Genomic DNA, 24,252 nt, shown 5'->3' on the forward strand with positions numbered 1-24,252 from the left:
TGTACAAGTTCTAAAGGTTTTTTGGTCCTATGACCTTTTCTAGTAAAAGATCTTTTTTTCATCTTACCTTTAAGGCATTACTCACATACAGTAAATAGTTTTCTTCTCACTCACTTAGACATCCATTCTTTACTAATCTCTCAATCCTATTAAGATTGTGCCTTAATCTTAGATGCCAAAGATGAGCATTTTCTTTTAGAGAAATTTTAAAATTGAGTCACTGCAGTTTTAAACATTTCAGTATTAAGGAGGCCTTTAGATGTTAGCAATCTTAACACATAAAGATTATTTTCTAACTTTGCAGAGCAATTTTCAACACCAATTTTGCAAATACACTTTATTCACATTAAAAGTTAAAGTTGTAAGATTGGTTCTAGTAAGCACTTTACAGAAATCAAGTTCCTTTTTAAATCGGGAACAACATATATGTTTTCTAATAAAAGGAAAAAATTATGTAAACAAAGAGCAAGCCCTCCCATTACAACTGCGGAGACGACATGCCCAATTCCAACCAGCATCGTCATCTCTCAAGTCTTCAACTGTCGCCAGGAACTAATTCCCTGAAATGAAGAACAAACATGCTTAGTGGCATCTGAATATATTATTCAGACTGAATCATCATTTTCCACTAAATAAGTCTCCAATACCAGTAAATCATATTTACCTTATTTGGCCTTCTTCTTTTCTGCTAAGTACTTGGGATAGTTTCTCTTCCAATGTACCTCCTGGTTGCAATGGAACATATTTTATTTGCAGCCTTGGCTTTCTTGCTCGTTTTAGCAGCAACGAAGTTAGCTTTATTTCCTTGACCACCCTTCTTCTTCTTCCACTTCTTAGTGCCAGATGAAGAAGGCATATACATGGTTCCAAAGGTCGAACCTTTATTGAACTTTCTTGTGGAAGTAGCAACATTTGTCGGCCTCTCCCTTCTGTCCCTTGATTTTCATTAGAGACTCAAAATTCTCTAGCTCGTTGAGAAGGTGGCAAGGGTATAAGAATCTTGTTCATAACAACATTTCTTCTAAATTGCATAAAACTCACTGACAGAGATTCCAAAATAAAGCTAACCTGACTGGCTTTATCGATGACAACCTCATTCATTTCTGGCATGTACGTTGAAATGAACCATCATATTGAGAACATGTTCTCGCACTGAGGCTCCTTCAATTCGTTCATACATGCATTATAATTAAATGTATTTCAAAGCATCATGTTTGATCTGATAAGAGACCTAACCAAGCATCTCTTGCAATGAGTCAATGATCTCACAAGTCGTTAGCATTGATTCATGTTTCTTGCCCAATACTTCAAATAAGCTTACCAAGATGTATGCTCGAGCTTTTTCATTTGCCTTTACCCAATGCTTATGTGCTTCTCGAAGAGTTCGAGTTGCTGTAGCAGTAGTGACTTAACTAGGACAAATTGCAGATTATTGATGATTAGCACAATGTTCATAATATTTTTTCAAGATGCATAACTATTCTCATTAAGTTTATTAGTAGCTAGACTTCAGTGAGGCAGGACAAAAACCTCTGCAGGGTGATTAATTATCCCTTCACTGAATTGAGACAATCTCAACTAAATATTGCACTAGAATAACTCTTATTTCTATAATAGTTAGTCATCATTTTAGTCAAGAAATGATTAACTTACTTAAAACTGTCTTGTAAGTATAACCTTTCATTTTAAATTGTAGAGTTCCACTCCAATATATTTGTAGGAAAAAACCGATTGGAGCAAAAACTAAAAAAATTTCATCCATTTTTTGGAGTTTGAATAAAATTTCATGCAAACACCTTTCGTAGGGAAACACAAGCAAAGATGCTTTGAGGCCGAGCATTATAATTTTCTAGAAATTAATGAAAGAGATAGCAAGATGTGTCCTCTCCCACTCACTACAAACATTATCTCCATTCACCTTGTTGTTGATTTATGACATAGATGGACACAAGCAAAAGTGCCTTGAGGCCGAGTATAAATCTCATGGTGCAAACGTTTAAGGAGAAACGTGCAAAGAAAAATGAAGTATCATATATCTCATTTTCTCCCACTTCGTGTTTTACTTAAAACTTAGAAAATACGGCTAATTATTTATCTAAGTTTATTGTTAAATTGGCCCAATATAACTCTTATATTGGATAGTTTAACAAAATATGATTATTATTCTTCAAACACTTTGATAATATAATCATGTATTGCATGCTTATAAAATATTTGACTAATTCACCTTTTAGGTCAGTTCCCAAGTAGGAGTGCTATGCTACCATCAGCTTAAGTATCCCAACCTAGACATAACCTTCCTTAGACAAAGGTTTCTTATAGACAAATATTTTATAAATTTAATCTTTTATTGATATCATTTTAATCCTATTAAAATGAAAAAAGAAAATAATCATATTTCTAATATAATTATAAATATTATTCATTAAGGTCGAGATGAATCATAAACTTATAACACTTGTAAGAAAATGAAACAATTAAAACCTATAAACATGTATTTCTAATGTCATTTAATAAACGTAACAATTATATTTACCAAGTAATGACATGCTCAATGCATTCCGATTTTCATCACACAATACAACAATTATATTAATCCAATAAAAATAAACATATATCCATCAAACTATATACAATACAACATATTAAAATATAGTACGATGCACAAAAGTATTAATGATACATGCTATCACATAATATAACAATTATATTAAATATGATGTATGAACATGCTAACAATCATGCAACTAAAATATAACCCTTATATTTAAGAATGATGCATGATAATTAATAATTCTAAGGTGAGATTTTAAACTATACAACATATATTATGCATATAATTAATTTAATCAAACATCACATACAATAATAGATTCAATGTTTTTAAATTATAGGATATAGTAATTTTAAAATTTTTGTATTCATCTTCCATAATTAGGTCATTTGGATGGTATTTGACCGATGGAAAAGATATAAGACATTTACAAATTCTAAGATTTTTGTATTCATCTTCCATAATTAGGTCATTTGGATGGTATTTGACCGATGGAAAAGATATAAGACATTTACAAAGATCGACAAATATAGAAAAAGAAATATTCAGATAGACATTGACAAAGATAGAAAAAGAAATTTCAGATAGACATTGACAAAGATACAACAATCAAACAAAGATAGAGCGATTGACATTGACATTCTATTTTGTTACCTCCGCTTCCTTTTCATTCTTCATTTGCTTTTCTTCTACCTTTCCTTTAGATTTGATTGTTTTGCTAATTGACATCGTTTGTTTTTTTGCTCGACCATCTATTTAGAAAAAAAGGGTTAAGTTACATAGAATTAGAATAAGAGTGGTTATTCTACCAATTCCAAAATTTCATATGGAACCATATCAAATTTGTGGTTTTAAGTTTTGGGTTTCTCTTAGTTTCTTTTCCTTCGATACAATGGAGAAGAAGCCCTTCTCTCCTTTGAAAAGAACCAGATCGAAAAGGTATTTTATTTATCTTTTTCTTGTGCTTCATAATTCAATATCTATTGTCCCATCCCACGTCTGAAAGTATCAACATTTATAACTTAATCCTATGGTTACAAATATTTTATGGTTGGTAAAAATTTCGAAAGAATCCACACATGAAGTGGGGCAATGAGCAAACTGTTTATTAGTTTCATCAATTTAGTATATACGATAACTAAACTCGATGAAATAGAAGTATTAGATGGGAAAACACCAATAAATACACTGACACTATTTCAAGAAACACAAGCATTTGGCTGTTCCACTGATATCAAAACTTTAAAGTCAAGTAATAGATATGATTTGTCCAAATAAGAAATTCAAAACCGGTAGATTTAGACTATGGCGTTCATTTTAAGAATGTAAAACAGACAAGAAAAATAACCTCTCAACGATTTGCCTTAGCAACTCTTTCAATCTCATCCTTTTTCTTGATTGCATAACTGTTGGATGATCCCTTTGCTGCATTAATAAGTTCATCCGCCAAGCATTCTGCAATTGTTTTGATGTTTCTGAAAGCGGCCTCACGAGCACCTGTTGTAAGAAGATAGATTGCCTGATTAACACGTCGCAAAGGGGATATATCCACAGCTTGACGCCTAACAACACCAGCTGAGCCAATTCGAGTGGCATCTTCACGTGGTCCACTGTTAACAACCGCATCGACAATGACTTGAATTGGGTTGAGATCGGTCAGAAGATGAATAATCTCCATTGCATGCTTAATAATCCTGACAGCCATGAGTTTCTTCCCGTTGTTTCTTCCATGCATCATCAGAGAATTTGTGAGCCTCTCAATAATTGGGCACTGAGCTTTTCGAAAGCGCTTGACAGAGTACCTCCCGGCAGTGTGGGGGACATAGGTGGCATGCTTGGCAGGTGCAACACCAACGTAATCAACCAGAGAGATGTCATTCACTTGGACATCGTCAAAGGTCCACCGGTTGAACAGCTTCACATCGTGATGAGGCTGGATCAGTTCCTGGTTAACCACATCAACTTCAACAGCCATTGTTCCTGAAGAATATCAGAACAAAGAAAAAATGAGTACCAGTTGGATAAAAACATGCAATGGGTATCCAATTGCCCAATCAGTTTCATTCTCCCTTGTTCAAATTAAAATTAGATGGTCATGAATTTCTCCACAATCAATAATGAACTGTCACTAGTCTTATTAAATACAACTTTCACCCCAAAATACACACAATATCACAAATTCCAAAACGAGTTGACTGTCAATGAGAGCAGCAGCAAAGTGTAAAGGTGAGAAAATGAGAAACAAACTATGAAGAATAAGAGCATTTCCAATAAAGGATGTTCCCTCAGTCACCCATCTATCACACCAAGCCAGAGAGAAATCCCAAAAAACCAAATGATAGGAAGGATCAGTGACTCTATTGATTCAAATTGGCAAATACATTTTTTCCATAAAGAAATTATAAAGGCAATGAAAAAGAAACAAATTCACCTGAAAGTAAATACACCCATTCCTAATGAAAACTTTATTAAGAAGAAAAGGCGCACGCCTGAAACAAATTATTTCTAGAATTCATTCAAGCCTTCCAACAAAATAGTAATACATCCAAACTAAAAAAATTAGATAAACAACAGTTTACTTCTTATTACTAATAATAGATTAGCATGTCATTGATCAAATAATATAATTTTGACACAAAAATAAAAACAAAGAATATTTAAAAAAAAAAAAAAAAAAAAAAAACAGGGTCAAACTAAATCATAGCATCAGTGGGTCTATGAAATGAAAACTCCTCAAACCTCAGTAAGGCTTGAATAGTGAATATTGCGAAGGAAAATTGACATCCCTAAGTAGTCATTATTCTGTACATAAGTAAACAAGATGCCGTATTAACGAAAAGTTAAGGAAGAAGAATGATAGAAACACACAGATCTCGCATTTAAATCCGAAGGAATTTGAAAATCACAAACAAGAAAAGGAAATATTAGCGGAGCAGGTGGGTAAGGAAGAGCGAGAGGATGAGGAGGAAATGGAGAAATGGGAAGAAAGAGTTTGTTTGAACACAAGGCGGCTGAAATAGAGGGAGGAAAACCCTAAGAATACAGGAGCCTTACCACTGCGCCACTACTAATAAAGACTTGATATGAAACGATATAAAAACAAGTCTTCCTCTTTCTCCTAAACACGCTCTCACCGCTCCTCTGAAGCAGACGACTTCTACTTCTTCAACAGAAACAACAAGGCCACACTGAAACGTTATGGGTATATATATATAGTTTGAAAACTATATTAAATAAATATAAATACTTTAATTGGCTTATTTTAAAAAAAAATCCAAACAAATCAGTATCAACGGTTGATGTTGAACTAAAGAATTTATCATTGATAGATCATGTAATAAAGAATGAAGAATTAAAAAATTGCAAATATAGTAAAATCGATCAAAATTTATTAATGATAGGAGTTTATCATTGATAAACCATGTAGCAAATATTAGTCTATCACTCATAATCAATAAAAGTTTATAAATTTTGTTATATTTGTAATTTTTTTATAAATATTGTTACATACTTAATAATTATTCTAAAAATTACTATCCATTATAATTACCATAGAAAAATTGGATGAGAAAAGAAAATGGATTCAAACTCAAGTACAACAAACACAATCCAACCCAACATGTAAACGGGTCTAAGCCCACCTAAAACCCATAATTTTTTCTATAAGTAGAGACATTGTCATTCATTTAGAGGATCTTTGATTCAAGGAAAAATCAAAGCTATCGAGAATTGAAGATTCAAACTTCTAAAAGCTCTCAAGACATAAAAGTTCTTATCAACCTCGAGATTACTACTTTTGAAAGATTGAAGACTTGAAATATTGTGTGAACAGTTGAATTCTTATACTTTCTCCCTACTTCTTACAACTATAAAATATTGGCGTGTGTTGCACGTGTGATAATGTTATTATAAGTTTCTTAGTACAACAATTTTGAGGAAGAGAATCAAACCTCCAACTGAAAAATCTTTCTTTTCTTTTCTTTTTTCATTATATAGGATGGGAGAATTGAACTTCTTACTTCAAGGTTATCGTACATATTTGACGTTATTGATCTATGTGATTGCTAAAAAAATCTTTATTTGGAGGTAAAGTAACCGTTAATAAATTATAATTATAATTATTTTAAAGATTTGATAATTAGAGACTTATATGGTTGTCAATCTACATCAAAGATTACTTATATTTGGAAAATTCTAATTACTTTTAAAAAGTTCCAAAACATGTATGCGCATATTTTTAATATGTTTGAATTTGTGTATCAATGTATTTTCAAGAGCCTAAGAGTAGTTTAAAATGAAATTTAAACAAATAATTATAAATCTAATTTGTGCGTAAAAAAATTCAAAATACACTTTCATGAAAAAAAAATGTAAAGGCATGGAACTTGATTATAATCTTGATTTCTTAATTATGAGAGTGGAGTACAAAAGTATCTATACAACATATAATCCAAATATAGACTAATAAAATCCCAACCATCTAACAAACAAAATAACACATCATATTTACAAATTACATTAGCATTCCCCCCTCAAGCTCAAGCGGGTAGAGAAGAAACCAGCTTGAGTATTCCATGTAACTAACGGAAGCGAGTAAGAGAGAGTGCCTTGGAGAAAATGTCTACTAGTTGTTCTTCAATAGATATTAATTGAAGATGAAGGTTGGAACTCTGAAGATGGCGATAGATAAAGTGATCGTCATTATCGATATATTTTGTCTGCTCATGAAAATTTCGCTATATCGTTTAATTATTATTGCTGAAATGGTTATCCATTCAAATTTCCCTTTTATTTATGTAATGTTCAATGATGTAGTTTTGAGCAAAAGCTCAAGACAAACTACGTTGTTTTAGGCTCTTTCTTTTCAAAACCAATTTGGTTTAGGTATTCCTCTTCCCCAAATGTTCAAGGATTCATGAGAACTCTAGATCTTGTTGTGAACTACCCCTACACAACTAAACGCTGCTGTTCGATAGTTATCAAGAATTTTCTTAATAATTCAAGATGTTTTTTGAAGTCAATTTTTGGACCATAGGATCTCACACTTTAATCAAGCTTAATTAATTTATTGTCATTGGATATTTCACATCTATCTAGAACATTTGGAGCCATGGGATCATACACATCTATCATGGACAAATTAGAGTCATTAGATTTGCTTGATGATCAAGTATCTTTTGGGTCCTTTCTTCGTAGGCTATAACATTGATCCTTTTTTCGACGTTTTGGGACGAAAATAAAAACTGACACTCGGGCATATTTTCTTCGGCTTTTATGGGCAAAAAAACTTTAATATAACTCAAAACGAGACCACTAGTAGTTAGATGTGAGTTTTCGAGACCTCTGACACCGTTATAAGTTGGGTCATTTCTTGGTAGGCTATAGCATTAGCCCTTTTTTTGACTTTTTCGGACGAAAATAAAAACTGACTTTCGAGCATAATTTTTTCGGCTTTTATGGGAAAAAAACTTTAATATCACTTAAAACGAGACCATCTAGTAGTTAGGTGTGAGTTTTCGAGAGCTTTGACACCGTTATAGATTGGGTCCTTTCTTCGTAGGCTATAACATTGGCCATTTTTTCGACGTTTTGTGACGAAAATAAAAATTGACTCTCGAGCATATTTTTTTTACTTTTATGGGCAAAAAACTTTAATATCACTCAAAATGAGACCACCTAGTAGTTAGGTGTGAGTTTTCGAGACCTTTGACACCGTTCTAGATTGGATCCTTTCTTCGTAGGCTATATCCTTTTTTCGACGTTTTGGGACGAAAATAAAAATTGACTCTCGGGCATTTTTTTTCGGCTTTTATGGACAAAAAACTTGAATATCACTCAGTAGTTAGATGTGAGTTTTCGAGACCTTTGATACCGTTCTAGATTGGGTCCTTTCTTTGTAGGCTATAGCATTGACCCTTTTTTCGACGTTTTTGGACGAAAATAAAAACTGACTCTCGGACATATATTTTTCGACTTTTATGGACAAAAAACTTTAATATCACTCCCATCCCAAAATCTCCAACAAGTAGAGTTTGTATAAAGTATAGAGTTTTTCTTATAAGAGAGCTTTGTATTCCTAAATAAGAAAGAAAGTTTGTAACTCCTATTTTACATAGTGAATTCTTCTATGTTTGTCAATGGTTTTTATCCTAATCTGTTTAGGAGTTTGCACATAAAATCCTTATGCTCTATCTTCTCCCTCTTCTTCATCATTATTATTGTTCTCAATTTAATTTAGCTGCAATCTTACTCTATTAGATCACAGTCCATATTCATAACAACCACTATAAATTATGTCATGAAACTCGAATTGGGATATTTCGAATGTTATCCACAATCCAAACAATCTAAGGTTAGATTACCCATTGAATGAAAGGTTCGAAAGTATAATTTAATTTCAAACTCACACGAATGCAAACCAGCAAGTCATCAGCGAATTTCAACATAAAAGTGGAGTAAGTATTCATTTGAATTTTGCTATCAAATTCAATAATAACATCGTGACATTAATTTACACTTCAAATGTATTCTATCCGACGTTTTAGTTTTCACTTTGTTTTGTGGATCGAAAACTTTTTCATATCTCCTTTCTTTTGAATGTGGGAGAACATCTTTCTTTCTTATTTTAATCCCTTTTTTTTCTCTATCTAATCGTCTACCACCTTCACTATATCGAATCATAAAGAAAGAGTGAACGAAAACAGAAAACTAAGAAAAATTCAATTGTTTTTATGTTCTGTATTTTTTTAACTTGGTTGGATAAATTCTCTTAATAGTTTTTTGCTTGATCATTTGAGACTGCCATTCGATTTTAGTGAGACGACATCTAAGAATTACAGGTTACATGTATGTTGAAATTGGTATAAAAAATCACATGTATCTCTTGGTTTGTAGTTCTTTCCTATCCTTGTGTTCTAATTTCATAAATAACAAAAACAATTTACCTCCCCCCCCCCCCCCCCCCCAGTTATCACGAATTCTTGAATCTTTACAAAAACACCTTAACTCAATTACCTTGAGTTTGACTCCAAACTCAACGCTATATTATATCTTTATAGTTACGTTCATAGTTGGAAGTTTAGTGTAATAAATTAATGTTGTTGTAAAGATTCTTTATGTTAACGAATGCATCGATCAATCTTGTTGATAGGGTTTTCCTTGTGTCCACGAGTTAAGTTAAAAGCAATGGCTACATCGATGGTGACCTGAAAGTGGGGTTTGAAATGGTCAAAGTCGTGACCACATCCACACCATTTCTTTCTTTCTAAAAATTATTATTTCTGTCTATAGTTTATTCTTTACCCTTACTAAAACGGACTCTTTACATTTTTTTTCAAAATCATTTCTTTTGATTTGATTTTTAAAACAAGAAATTTTGGGTTTGGCTCGACTTTTAAAATAATTAGTAAAAAGCCAAAAAATAAAGAAAATAAAGAAATTTAAAAGTAAAAATGAGATTTATAGAGTTAATTTTTAAAAGTCAAATACTTATCAAACAAAGTTAGAAGAAAGGTTTAGTTTTATATATATATTATTTGAGAATCTTTTTATAAATGGTGAAGCGGCTGATACACCACCCCAGAAAGAAAAAAATATATTGAAAAATGGTGGAGTGAACCAAAAATTAATTTCAAATAATTATTAATTAAACATATTATATACAATTGTTCTTCGGAATCTGATCACAATATATATACACACATACAGGCGTCAGGTATAAAATAGAAAAATGGCAACTTGTTGTTGCAATCTTTCACTTTTGAAAGACGAAGTAAAATGTATCACGTCACGCCTGACATCAATTTATATATATACTTCTAAAGCAACCATATTAATTATCTTATTCTATTCATTCCTCTTCTTCCATTTTCATTTTGAACTTCTCAATTTGTTGACTAATTTAAGCCTGTTAGATGGTCGACTAACCATAGTAACTTAGATGAGTTTTACGAAATTGAGTTGTCAAAGTTATTGGGTTGAACTTCTTTCCTCTTACTTTAGTTATCAACCTTGCCACTAGCTTTGGTAACAGCTAATATTGAAAACATAATCTATTTTATTTTTTCACTTTGACAAGGATCATGGAATTTTACAAGTTTCAATTGAACTTATCAAATGATTCGATTGACAGAAAGATTGTATTTAGGAAGCTCTTATTCCAATAATTTAGTTACACACATTGTTCAAGCAAGATATTGTAGGGTTTGATAAACTTTGCCACTCATGGGCATGTCTTTTCGTATCTAATTTTGGGCATAGCAAGAGTTTGCTAGTCAACTTTTATGTAGTTGCTACAAAAACCTATGAAATTAGAATGCGAAAGTTCATTATGCGATGAAGTTGAATGAAATGAAACCTATTATATTACTCAACCCTTTCAGATTTTTCACTTTTAATTTAGCAATACCTTTTGCATTTGGCATTTTTTGTTTCTGGTATTCATTCGTGAGTACGACGTAAATGAGACGTTTTCAAATATAGTAAAATGAACCAAAATACTTATAAATTATAGCAAAATTTCATATTTATCGCTAATAAACGTCTATTCGTGTTTATCGATACAATACTAAATTTTACTATATTTTATAAATATTTTCAATAATTTTGTTGTTTCCAATAACTTTTTTATTTAATACTTACATGTAAAATATCAAAATTTAACCTTGGATCAAAGTTATGTTTGAACAACTATAGGGTCAAACAGTGTAAAAACTAGTTGAATGTATATTACTAAAGTAAACTATAAATAGTATTAGCAATAGACAGATTTGTGATTCAAATGGTTTGTTATTATATTATTTAATTTACTAAAAAAACACTCGTATTGACTTCTTCTCTCGACCAATGACCAACAATATCATCCACACAAATATTTTAATTAAACACAAAGTTCTAGATAAATGTAATCTTTAAGTTCATACGTACCCTTCTCAAATTGAAGTCCAACCCTTTTACATATAAATAAATGAAGTTCAACTCTTCATTTTGTCTCTCATACTTGACGATCTTCTTGAGCTGTTGATCAACAGTTCTCCAAAATTGGCTCCAAATGGACGAGAGAGAGCCGGTAAGAATTGAGGTGCCGGAGATCAGAAGAATAAGAAGCCTTAGTTCATCATTCCGTCGACAAGCATCGAGTTTCCGAAGCAACTCGACTGCATCGCTAGAGGAGGAGCATGAGAGGGATACTATAGATGCATCGCTTTGGGCAACAGTCGAGAGATTACCGACGTTCGAACGGTTGAGATCGTCGTTGTTTGAAGACAAAAGAGAAGTAGAAGTTGATGAGAATGGTGGAAGAAGAGTTGTTGATGTTACTAAGCTTGGAGATGTGGAACGCCATCTTTTTATACAACGACTCATCAAACACATTGAAAATGATAATCTCAAGCTGTTGACAAAAATTAAAGAGAGAATCCACAAGTAAGTCATTACTTTCTCTCTCTCCTTCCATGCTTAATCTTCTTATACATTTCTTTATTCAATTTAGAGAGTTTATTTTAAATAATCAAAACTTATATAAAAGTTATTTTAAATTAAAAAAAAAATCATGAAAATATTATCAAATGAGAAGATAGAATTTTGTTTTTGTCACATTTGACTACATTTATAAGTATGAAAAAGCCACCTTCTTCATTTTAAGTAAAAGCAAAACATCTTTCTTAAAATTGGTAAAGAAAGTTAAAATTTCAATATGTATGGTTTTAATAGATTAAACTTGGTTGAAAAAACCTTTATAAATAATAATCTTCAATGAAACTCTCATAAAATAATCATTACCCTATGAATTATTCATATATAAGTGTTATCAAATTATGGAGATAAAATTTGGAATAAATTCTAACATTTTTCTTAATTTTCAAATAGTATGAACTAAACAACTTAACTTTTAATAATTGTATTCAATTTGGTTGACTTTGAATTATGATGCCTAAGAGGGTAGAGCCAACAAATGTAGAGTTGAGAAATAAAATAAATTAAAAACATTGAAGGCCTCTTAATTCTCATATTTTCAACTATTGTTTGATTGTGATTGCTCCAAATAAATTTTGATAAACCATATATTGGATAACAAAACCACAATGAAATCGTTACAAATTTACTCTTATATAGTTATTTTAATTTACTTGTTTATATATATATGTGAACTTAATTAAATAATTATGTTTTTCATTAAACTACTATTGAAGAAACTCCCTCGATAAACCAAATTAGATAAAGTTTTAGGTGTAGGCCCAATCTAATAAAACCTAACTAAACTACTTAGTAAATATTCTTTAATGTTGGGTTGAAATGGAAGCAAAAATTAAAGTCAGAACATTAAGTTTTGATAAAATTAGAATCAACCTCTGTTGAGTAAAGTAGATAGTTAATTAAGAAAAAAAAAGAGATTATAAACATGAATTAAGAGTAAGTTTAATTTAGTGATAACTTGAGAAAATGTTGAAAGCAAACCTATATAGATATATGTCATTGCGTAAAGGAAGATGAATAATGACTACAAAGAATGTGAGGGAGTGAAGGAAGAGAGATGAGAAGCAGAAAAAGGTGATTTGTTAGCAGTTAAGGATGAAACAAATTGAATGAACTAAATGTAAAAGAGTTTAATCTCAAACCAACCAAAGTTGAATCAAATCAATTGCAAGTTGATGAATTGTATTAAAATAGAAAAATCTTCATAAAGTTAATATTGAAACATAAAATGGTAAATTTGGTATAGGGTTGGAGTGAAATTTCCAACGGTGGAAGTGAAATACAAAAATGTGCACATTGAGGCAGAATATGAGATCGTTCGTGGAAAAGCCCTTCCAACACTTTGGAATTCATTTCAATCCAACCTTTTTGTAAGTCTATTTTTTTCTCTTTCTTTTTTCTATATAAAAATATTTAATTTTATAATCTATTTCATTTAATATTATATGACCTTTAAAACTTTCTTTTATTTAGAAAAAATGTTTTTTCCAATGGTTAACCTTTTAACCTATATACCCTAGATGATGTTTAGTGGGTAGTATTAACTTCTTCTGTTTTTTACGTGGCACGTCACTAAATAATTTATTAATTGATTACTATTTTTTACACATAATTCTTAAATGCTTCTATATTGTTGCAAGCGATGAATAAAGTTATAAAGAAAGTTCCACGTTAGCGAAGTACTAAAATTCTTTTCATCTTAGTTATTAATTAATTTATTTAAGAATTTAAATAGGGATTCAATCAAAATAGGGTTTTTTCTTTTATGTTTTCATATATGTTTGGTGAGAGATTCAACAATTGAAAGCTATTTTTTTAAAAAAATATTCAAATGTGTTTCATACTATTTGTTTAACCAACAAGAAGAATCCAATCCACCATACAATGAAAGGTGAGTAGGAGATTGACGAACTTCTAATATCTCTAGTCGATCATGTGAATTAGGGTCGAAGAATAGACTAAAAAAATTCCTAAACCCCCTGAACTCATAGGTGATAGAAGGCAAAACACATTTGGCCATTCCTAACAACCATCAGCACCAAAGACAGCTTCTAGCTCCTACCCTAAACCCATTGTTGAACCAAAAAAAACTTATCACTTATAATTTATATTAAAATCTTCATCTTTATATCTATATCAAAGGTTGAGGATATTGGATCTCCCGCCTCATAACTCTCAAACTAAAAAAATGACTTAAGAATCCTCATTTATATATATTAACTATGTAATTCTTATTTCAAGAAGAACGTGACTATTCGAATGGTCACGAAAATAGTCTACAAATACGACTCTTCTTCAAATTGCTTTTGAGAATTTTTGTCACACCGAAATCCACAAAAAAACCAGAACACGGAAAGTAGTGCAGATAGGATGCGATTTAGCTTAAAACTTGAAACTGGTCTTATCGCCTAGCTCAAACTTAACTCCTTTAAACTACCAAGCGATAGAGATAAACATAACGCAACGGACACTACAAGAAACCGGGAGTTTTCCGACGCAGGAAAAATCGTCGAAAAATATGACGTTAGTAAAAGTCGGTGTTTCTCGACGCATCTTGGTTTCCCCCGACGTAGACACATTAGCGTCAGAACTAGCTGGAATGGTTTAGGGTTCCTCCGACATGGTGCCAGGTCCATTGGGAAATGAACCCATATTCCCAACGTGGAAAGTGTAGCTCGAAAGAGGCAGACAATTAATTGGCCTTCCTCTGACGTGGTGTCAGGTGCGTCGAAAAATGGGTACCTATTCCCGACATCTATAGTGTTGCATCGGAGGAAGGGCAAAATTATTAATTGTACGTTACGCCTTCCTCCGTCGTGGTGTCAACAACATGGGGAATAGGTTTAGGGATTCTCGACGTGTCAGTAATCGCGTCTGGAATAGGGTGCTATTCCTGACGCTTTCGTTATGCGTCAGGAATTCTCCATCTTTTTGAACTCCATTCTTTATAGAATGGAAACATAAAAGAGAAAGAAAACTGAGAGAGGGAGAGGGAGACTGAGAGGGAGATCGAGAAGAAGAGGGCATTGTTGTTCCCGTTGTCGTCCACGTTGCCGTCGTCGTCGGTAAGTAGTTTAGTTTAGTTATTGTTTTGTTTTAGTTAATTAGTTTTAGATTTTAGATTTCAAATTAGTTTTAGTATTTAGATTTTGAATTAGTTGTAGGGTTTAGGAATTTGAATTTGAAGTGTTGAAGTTGAGATTGAAGTGTTGAATGTTGAGATTGAAGTGTTGAAGTTGAGGTTAAAGTGTTGAAGTTGAAGTTGAGTTTGAATTTCAAAATTTTAATTTGAATTTCAATTTGAATTTAGGAATTAATGAAATGTATTTTTTTAAAAAAAAATAGATGAACTTTCAATGAACTTGTGTCGGGAGTTCCTAGACATTTTCCGACGCTATATTGACAGCATCTTTGACGTTCATACAACGACGTTCCTGATCTCCTGACACATTTTTTTCGACTTGTGTCCCGACGTATATTTATGCGTCGAAAAAGCCTTTTCTGATGCTTTTCATATATCTCTCGACGGTTTTATGCGTCGGGAGAGCCCCCATTTCTTGTAGTGGGAAGTTTAACTTAAACTTTTATTCAATAACAGACGTTTAGTACATGAACATACAATTACAACACCTTAACCAAAATTAATGTCTAAACGCCAAAAACATTCATCTTTAGATCATTTACCTGGTTTAAATGTCAAATACTTTAAATAACATGCTTTAGGCGATAAAGCTTAACACAGTCAATATAACTAAAACTTCAACTTTATTAATAACGGGTGTTTCGTACGTAGTACACAATACAACTTAAAACTCCTAGTAGCTTTTCGCGTGGTAGGCCTTTTCCTTCCCCCTCCTCTTATTTGATCTTAACGCCAAATACTAGAAGATAAAATTTTAAAATGCAAGTCTAAAAGACTTGGTGAGGTTTTATGAAACCCTTTTCGCAACATCTTTCCATAAATCATTTCGCAAAACAATAACATTCGTTTTAAGTAGAAACATATCAAATCTTGTAAACATAACATTTCGCATAAACACACATTAGTCACAATCATTTCTTTCACCAAGGATCCCGAATCGTTCTCTACACTTGATCTCATTACCTCGCGTTTAGACTATTGTATCAACAACAGCCGAGAACATACAGATTCGTCCGTGTTGTTCACGTTGCCTAACACAATGCAATCATTTTCTACATTAGCTGACTTCACTCCACCATGCAGACCTTTTCTATATGGTTGTCTTTACCCTTATGTGCACATAACAGTTAGCTCACTCAACATAAGCAACTAATGGTTTGAAAACCATTTTATAATCATTTAAATCTCAATAATCAAAATCATGTTTTAAACATTATAAAACATGCAGTAAACATATAAGCTTTTCATATTTGAAATCCTCGTTAAATCATCAGAGCTTAGCAGAGAAAACATGAAATCAATATAAAACATTTTAAAGAAAATCGCTCACAAATACTTAGCCTTAAAACCAAAAATCTATTCTTCTTCTTTCTCGCATAGCCTTCTCACGAAAACAAAATGACAGAACTTGAACACTTCAAAATTTCCAGAAATCTCCCTTACTTAGTGACAAAAGTCCTTTACTTTATACTATTCCTTAAAATGGGTTAGTCATCTTCAAATCCTTGTCCAATTGTCAATTCTTAATTAAAACTTTACACTTGTAAAATCAAGATTTATCACTTAATCTTTCCGCGGATTGATTCAAACGCTAACTCTTCTTATCACAAAGTCTAATTTAAAAATGTCTCCTCTTATTCAAAACGCAAATTTCAAAACACTTAGTCAGATTTTACTTCTTTATACTCAAATTAGAAGTAGGTCTCACAAATTTTTTCACAATGGTTTTCTCTCTCATAGACATTTTTTTCCTTTTGTAAACTTTGTTGAAGTTCGATTTATTTCCACAAAGAATAGTTTATTGGATCTTGTGGACGAGGTGCTACTCCCTGAGAAAGTTAATATGTTATATCGTAGAAAACATTTACTCATGAAACTTAAGCATTAGAGTGAGTAAAATCGTATGGAGACAATGTGAATTTGTTGGGCTCAGCTTCATTTCAATGTACCAGGTTTCTTATTTTTCGATTTCTTTTTATGATATTCTTCCTATACACTAAAATTATTCCAACATCCCAAAAATTAGTTTATAAATATCTATTTTTTTGTGAGTACAACCTGTGAGGCAGAAGAATCAACCTTCTAACTTTGAGGATAATAGTATACAAATATTGTGTTGATTAAATTATGTTCGTTTCGACTTAATAATATCTTTCATTGTCAGTAATTTGTGTTATTTATCCCACTAAACTCTTATATTTGAAAGTTTTAAAATTGCGATTGTAAGTCTATAATATTACAAAATTACAATATTTGCACTTGTTTTATTTGGTTCAAGAAAATGTCAAATTTTGTGATTGTTTACTAAATTTCAATTTTTGGACTTGTTTATTTTGTTTAGAACATTGTCAAATAGTGTTACACTTGCTTTATTTTGTTTAGGACATCATGAAATTATGTGGTTCGAAGTCCCACGAAGCTAAAACTAACATAGTGGAAGATGTGAGTGGTGTCATAAAGCCAGGAAGGTAAGCTCTCTTATTTTATTTTCTTTGTTATTTATTTTAATTATTAGAATATATTTAAAGGATTTTTAAAAAATATAACGAACCGATAAAATATTTGCATTGGATAAAGAACAACTTTGAAAACGAAAATAGCTCACAGACCCACAATAAAAAATACCAAAAATGTCTCCGTCAATACGTGATTAATCGGTCACGCATACGCGTGTAATTCTTTTTCTAAACGATCGTGATACGTAATCTTGTAGTAAATAATACACAATCGTGTAGGTAGTATCAACACAACATTGTAGTTTTTTTTAACGAAGGAAAAATGTTTCAAATCTAAACGATCATGTTGACCACGCTAAACGATTGTGTTGACTATGGTAAGTGATCGTTTAAATCATATCCACACTATCATGTAGTTCTTTTTAAACGATGGAAAAATGACTTCAAATCTAGAAGATTGTGTTGACCATGTTAAAACGATCGTGTTGACCATGACAAGTGATCGTGTTGATTATGGTAAGCGATGATTTAGGAAATTTTATTGAAGCTACTGCCTTTCAGAGCCAAACTTCTGAAAAATTATGAAAAATGTCACTCTATATGTTTTGGTCCGTTCTTGCTTGTTTTAACTATGATTTAAGAAATTTTTATTGCATTGGACTTGTTGCGATGTCTAGATCATTATTTCCTATAAAATGAAAGATTTTAGTGAATACGTGATGAAATAGAAAGAGAGTTAAACTACAAAAAGTAAGTCAAATATAACCTCTAACAACACTCCATCCCCTTGAGCTTAAGAGATAGCGTTAATATAAATGTATATTATGTTTAATCTTTCTACGTCACTTGTCGAAATATCACCATGTCGGTTGGGTTGGGTGACATTTCTTATCTTGTTGTTAACATTAACTTTCCAAATAATTTTTCTCCTATAGTAATTACCAACTTAACTCAACTCAACTTTGTGCATCAAACAAGTTGCCTATACGGAATCATCTTTTGAACGATATTATTTGAACCTTGACTTGAGAATTGGAATTAAAAAAATGATGGGAATTTTGATGATTAATTGGAAATAATAAATTGTGTGGACGTTGAGAATTGGATATGAACATGAACAGTATGGTTGTTTTGTATTGAAAATAATAAAATGCTGAGTCTTGAGGGTTGAGGATTTGAAAAAAAGAAAAATTGGATAACATATGATTTTGTTTTTCTTTCTATTTTTTGGGTATCTGTTTTAGGTTATTGATTACAAGTATATGTGCTACTAATTAAATTGAACTCAAAAAGGGAATCAATATAATTTGTTTCAGGTTAACTCTGCTACTTGGACCTCCAGGATGTGGAAAGACCACACTACTAAAGGCACTCTCTGGGAATCTTAACAAATCTCTCAAAGTAACCTTCTTCTTTTCTTAAATTTATTATTCTTTCTCTCTTCTTTCTTTTATTTTACTTTGTATTTGAATTTGACTAATCATCATCATCATATTCATGAAAAGATGAGAGGACAGATTTGTTATAATGGACAGAAACTTGAAGAATTTGTCCCCCAGAAAACTTCTGCTTACATAAGCCAATATGACCTCCACATTCCTGAGATGACTGTGAGAGAAACCTTAGATTTTTCAGCTCGGTGTCAGGGCATCGGAAGTCGAGCAGGTACTTCATCTTTTTCTAATTAACTCTCCCATGCATGTCATGTTAAAAACCTACTATTTCTTCTCTTTCATATTTACACAGTACATAAATATTTCCAAAACAAACTCAACTAAAATTATACCTCAAAAACTCTCATTCTCAGGTGAGAACCAAAATAGTTACTCATCGCAAACTACCATTAAAAGAAGCAAAAAGTAAAAAAGAACGCCTCAAAAAACATGTAGTTGTTAGCCACAAACTTTGAATTATGTCAAGTTCTCTAAGTATATGCATAGGGTACCAAACCATAAATCATAATTCATTTACAAAACCCACCAATTTATAAACCGAAGAATGAGAATAATGTTACATGAGTTGAAAATCATTTTGGTTTTCAAAATATTTTAAATCCATTCATAGTCGAGATAAGATTTACTTCTAGCCTATCCACTTGGCCAAACTTCTCGTCAACCTTGAACGCGAGACTAATATGAGAAAACCTCCTTAGCCTTGCAATATCTCTAGCTCTTATACACTTAGCTCAAAGTTAAGACTAACCTTTAAAACGACTTATATGAAACTCTCCTATTTATACACTTCTCTAGTGAGAATTTTCATGCTAGAATGATTACTTCTGTTCGACGGTGGCTTCAATTAATCGTTTACTGCCACATATATAGCTCTCACTATTCAAATTCTAATCATCAATGGACGGTTGGATCAAAACACCGACTTACTAAGAATGATATCACCTCTTCAAACTTAAGGATGGTGTTACTTACTTATTTGCTAAGGAATCTTTAATTAGATCATGCCAACTACTAGAACACATAGAAATTTTCTCAACGCTTGTTCAAAAAACAACAACTCGTCAAAATCGCGAGAAACACTTCTAGTCTGACAAATCTTACCGCATTTAGTCTTAACTAGCTTAGAGGGCGATTGGGGTCTCATAAGTATCCTACGACGATCACATGAAAATGGTCACCTTATAAAGTTTGGTCGACAGCGATTGTCTAACAGCAATCGTTGGAGGTTGAATTAAGAAATATTTTTGCTGGATATTCCAATTTCGATCTCTCAAAACCAAAATTGTAGGTTAAGAAATATTCTTCAATTGGATATTCCAATGCCCATAAAAATTCCCATCAAATTTTGACCCCCTCCAAACCTCTTGGGTTTGATGATCCTGTGAGTAGTGAGTACTTCTTAATTACCCAATAGTTCTAATACAACTTGTTGGAAATTTACACTGAGATAAAACAATAATTACATAATAAATTAAAGCATAGGTTAGAGGCTTAGAGCAGGGGTGTAAGGAGAAATGGAAGAAAATTGCTAAAAATTTAAGAACTTAACCCTTCACTAATTGGAAATATAAAAACCATTATAAAATATTTAGAGGAAATTGACTTTAATTTTACAAATTAAAGATTTGATTTTTTAAAAATGAATTAATTATCAAACGAACTATATTATTATTAATTAGTTGTCTCTTTCAATCTGTGTTTTATTTCTAGTGTTATAGTTTCAAAAGTAAAAACACAAGAACTTTAGTGTATAAATGATATTAAAGTTGAATATATAAATGGATTATTATTAGTAACACAATTTTGTGGTTTGATTTCTTTTTAAATAAATATGTAAGATATGATGAAGGAAGTTTGTAAAAGAGAGAAGGAAGAAGGAATTATTCCTGATCCTGATGTTGATACTTACATGAAGGTAAAAAGAAAAGAAAAAAACTTTCGTCTTTTCACTTTCATCCTTGTAATAGTTAACTTTTATATACTAATTAGTAAAGGTGTTAAGTTTTAATTTTGGTTTAATCAGGCTATTTCTGTTGAAGGATTAAGACAAAGTCTTCAAACTGACTACATACTCAAGGTTAGTTCTCTTTTTAAATAAATTGTAAATTAATTAATTATTGTTTTTTTTGACAATATAATGAAAATATTGATATACTTAGATGATCAAATGTTAATAACTAACATGATTCTAAATTAGAAGGAAAAGTTGTTACTTAAGTATAAGAAATTGAATAATAAAAAAGAAAGGAAAGAAGAGAAGAAGAAGAAGAAGAAGAAGAAGGGAAGGAAATAAGGGTTGAGCAATTTGAAGTTATTTGATTGAAAGTAATGCAGATCCTTGGGCTTGATATCTGTGCTGACACTTTAGTTGGAGATGTAATGAGAAGAGGTATTTCAGGTGGTCAGAAAAAGAGATTAACCACAGGTATTCTTTTAATGCTCTCATCACAATTTCCAAATTGTTATCTCTAGCTAAACATTGTCAGTGAATCATATATAATCTCTATGACAATTTCTTGTTTTTTATTATTTGCTTCTTGATTTCTTCTTTTTTTTTTTATAACATGAAAAATCTTGATTTTCTAACATATAGGAGAAATGATTGTTGGTCCAAACCGAGCATTGTTTATGGATGAAATAACAAATGGATTGGACAGTTCCACTGCCTTTCAAATAGTTTCTTGTCTTCAACACTTTGTTCATCTTTCGGATGCTACAATTCTTATTTCTCTTCTTCAACCAGCCCCAGAAACCTTTGAATTATTCGATGATTTGATCTTGATGGCACAAAATAAGATCATATATCATGGACCATGTAACCAAGTTCTTGAATTCTTTGAAGATTGTGGATTCAAGTGTCCTAAAAGAAAAGGTGTTGCAGATTTTCTTCAAGAAGTCATTTCTAAGAAAGACCAACCACAGTTTTGGTACCCTAATCACATTCCCTATGCACATATCTCGATCGATACATTTCGTAAGAATTTCAAATCGTCAAGTTTTGGAAGGAAGCTTGAAGAAGAACTCTCGAAAGCTTCTTCTTTTGACAATGACAAAGGAGACAAATCAGGAAGCTTCCATTTCGATCATAATGTTTCTAAATGGGAAGTGTTCAAAGCTTGTGCATCAAGAGAACTTCTCCTCATGAAAAGAAACTCATTTATCTATGTATTCAAGACAACTCAGGTAATTAGTAGCTTCACACTTCATATCAATTTATAGGTTCTACCAATACCAATAATAAGAAACACCTTTTTTTTGGTGGCTTAATCAAGATGACCTCTTATGAAATTTTGTAGAAAGCAAGTGAATAGAGACAATAACATGTGTTGAAAGAAGTTGTGAATTTTGATGACCTTACAATAATGAAATTTTGATTATTGGTTTTTTGGTTTTGATGAAGTAGCTTATTGTCATCGGTTCAATCACGATGACAGTGTTTTTACGAACTCGAATGGGAGTTGATCTTGAGCATAGTAACTACTACATGGGAGCCCTATTTTTTGCACTTCTTTTACTACTAGTTGATGGGTTTCCAGAGTTGGCGATGACAATTCAAAGACTAGAAGTTTTCTACAAACAGAAGGAATTCTATTTCTACCCAGCATGGGCCTATGTAATTCCAGCTGCCATTTTGAAGATCCCTCTTTCACTACTTGGATCATTAGTTTGGACTTCTCTTACTTATTATGTCATTGGTTACACCCCTGAGGCTTCCAGGTCAGTTTCACATTACAACTCTCTCTATTCATCTATTTATTTATTTATTATTATTATTATTATTATTTCTTTTTTCCTTCTTTTGTTATATGTAGTGTTAGTGAATCTGGTTGAATTAGGTTTATTTTGCCACTCCACGGTTAAAAAAAAGTAAAAAGAAAAAAAAAACTTAGTGATAAACGTTTCAACGGTATTCTTAAAACGTTGAATTGGAGTGAGCTATAATAGCTCACTTTTTGTTTAGAGTTAGGTTTAGATTTAGTTGGCGATTAGGATTAGTAATAGTATGCACTCGAGATATAAACTATTTTAACATCCCCATGCTAAAATAATCAAATATTATTCTAGTTTGTTATAAATCAGACTGTAATTAATAATTTTCACCTCAAATACAAACTATAATAACACATTATTTATTATAACAGAAAAAACTATAATAAGTAACACATAATATAATAACTCATTTTGTACCCCAACTGTCTTCTAGTTTTTAGAAAACTACTCGGACTTTCAAAAGTTTTATTAATATTCTTAGTCTTATATGATAATGATTTTAAAGTTTAGCGGTACTTTTTTTAAATGAAAAACAAAAACAAATAGCACAATTTAGAAAATAAACTAGAAAAATAGCACAAGGATAAATATTTTAATAAATAGCTAATAATGTTGACTAGTCAACTAATCAAATTTTTTAAAATGCAAATGACCCTTCAATGCCTATTATGGATAGCTGCTATCAATGATAACAATTGATCACACACTCTCAAATGGAAAGTTATATTTAATATAATTTCTATTAATGATAGCTTTCAATTTAAGATAATGGGTAAAAAGCACTCATAATTGTGGCAACTAGAAAGTTATCACTTATACTAGTTATTAGTGATAATAACTAAAAGTTATCAAATATAAACAATCGTATATCAAATCTAAACGATTGTTTTTCAAATTTAAACAATAATTTTTCAAATATAAACAATCGTGTATTAAAAAATATTGAAAAAAAAATCATTTAAATTTGGTTATCCAAATTTAAACGATTGAATATAAACATTCGTGTACCAAGACAATTTTAAAAAAAATTCAATTAGATTTGGACGATCGTCAAATCTAAACGACCGTGTAGGAAAGAATAGTCAAATTTAAATGATTGTTTTTCAAATATATTATGGAAGGTGAATGCCAAATATATTAGGTGCAGTGGTTAATCATAACATTTTTTGTATCTTCCATTCTAAACATATGAGCTTTTTTCGTTTTTGAAATTGTTCTATACCGTGTAAATATTTTGGAGTTTTGTTATATTTTAAAAAATACACCTAATTCAAGAATTGTTTTTACAATTTTTACTATTTTTAGTAGTTGTGATTAATCCAATGACGTGTTTGAATGACTTAAAAAAGATATTTTTCAAAATTTTATTTTTATTAATTTCTTTAAAATTGATAGCCATCT

General features: G+C 31.2%; 2 protein-coding genes across 8 annotated transcripts in view; one reads left to right on the forward strand and one right to left on the reverse strand.

Moving 5' to 3' along the window:
• Positions 1 to 350: 350 nt before the first annotated feature.
• On the reverse strand, positions 351 to 5,742 carry LOC116401620 (40S ribosomal protein S5-like). 6 transcript variants are annotated; one of them, XR_004217055.1, is made up of 6 exons: positions 5,609 to 5,742; positions 3,903 to 4,534; positions 3,209 to 3,306; positions 1,322 to 1,412; positions 665 to 1,231; positions 351 to 560 (listed from the first exon to the last, which is right to left on the reverse strand). XR_004217055.1 is itself a non-coding variant. In XM_031886395.1 (3 exons), the coding sequence occupies exon 2, from the start codon at positions 4,527 to 4,529 to the stop codon at positions 3,906 to 3,908; it is 624 nt and encodes a 207-aa protein (XP_031742255.1). In that variant the 5' UTR covers positions 4,530 to 4,534; positions 5,609 to 5,742; the 3' UTR covers positions 2,987 to 3,306; positions 3,903 to 3,905. The 6 variants fall into 6 exon arrangements, 2 of the variants coding, with proteins under 2 accessions (XP_031742255.1, XP_031742254.1); XR_004217056.1 differs by having other exon boundaries at positions 665 to 964; positions 1,069 to 1,412; XR_004217053.1 differs by having other exon boundaries at positions 665 to 1,412.
• Positions 5,743 to 11,362: 5,620 nt separating this feature from the next.
• LOC101217031 (pleiotropic drug resistance protein 3) overlaps positions 11,363 to 24,252 on the forward strand; it is a 30,388-nt gene continuing 17,498 nt past the window's right edge. For both annotated transcript variants that reach the window (XM_004140412.3, XM_031886032.1), the window contains exons 1-10: positions 11,363 to 11,977; positions 13,275 to 13,398; positions 17,553 to 17,638; positions 18,943 to 19,027; positions 19,132 to 19,291; positions 20,919 to 20,995; positions 21,104 to 21,157; positions 21,415 to 21,505; positions 21,674 to 22,263; positions 22,484 to 22,797. In XM_004140412.3, the coding sequence (XP_004140460.1) occupies positions 11,604 to 11,977; positions 13,275 to 13,398; positions 17,553 to 17,638; positions 18,943 to 19,027; positions 19,132 to 19,291; positions 20,919 to 20,995; positions 21,104 to 21,157; positions 21,415 to 21,505; positions 21,674 to 22,263; positions 22,484 to 22,797 (1,955 nt within the window). In that variant the 5' untranslated portion in view covers positions 11,363 to 11,603. The remainder of the gene's footprint in view (positions 11,978 to 13,274; positions 13,399 to 17,552; positions 17,639 to 18,942; positions 19,028 to 19,131; positions 19,292 to 20,918; positions 20,996 to 21,103; positions 21,158 to 21,414; positions 21,506 to 21,673; positions 22,264 to 22,483; positions 22,798 to 24,252) is intronic.

Source organism: Cucumis sativus, chromosome 5 (genome assembly GCF_000004075.3).
Source record: "Cucumis sativus cultivar 9930 chromosome 5, Cucumber_9930_V3, whole genome shotgun sequence".
Classification (NCBI taxonomy): domain Eukaryota; kingdom Viridiplantae; phylum Streptophyta; class Magnoliopsida; order Cucurbitales; family Cucurbitaceae; genus Cucumis; species Cucumis sativus.

Bases quoted from the DNA above. Each gene is read 5' to 3' on its own strand.
- LOC116401620 (XM_031886395.1), bottom strand. From the start codon at position 4,529: ATGGCTGTTGAAGTTGATGTGGTTAACCAGGAACTGATCCAGCCTCAT.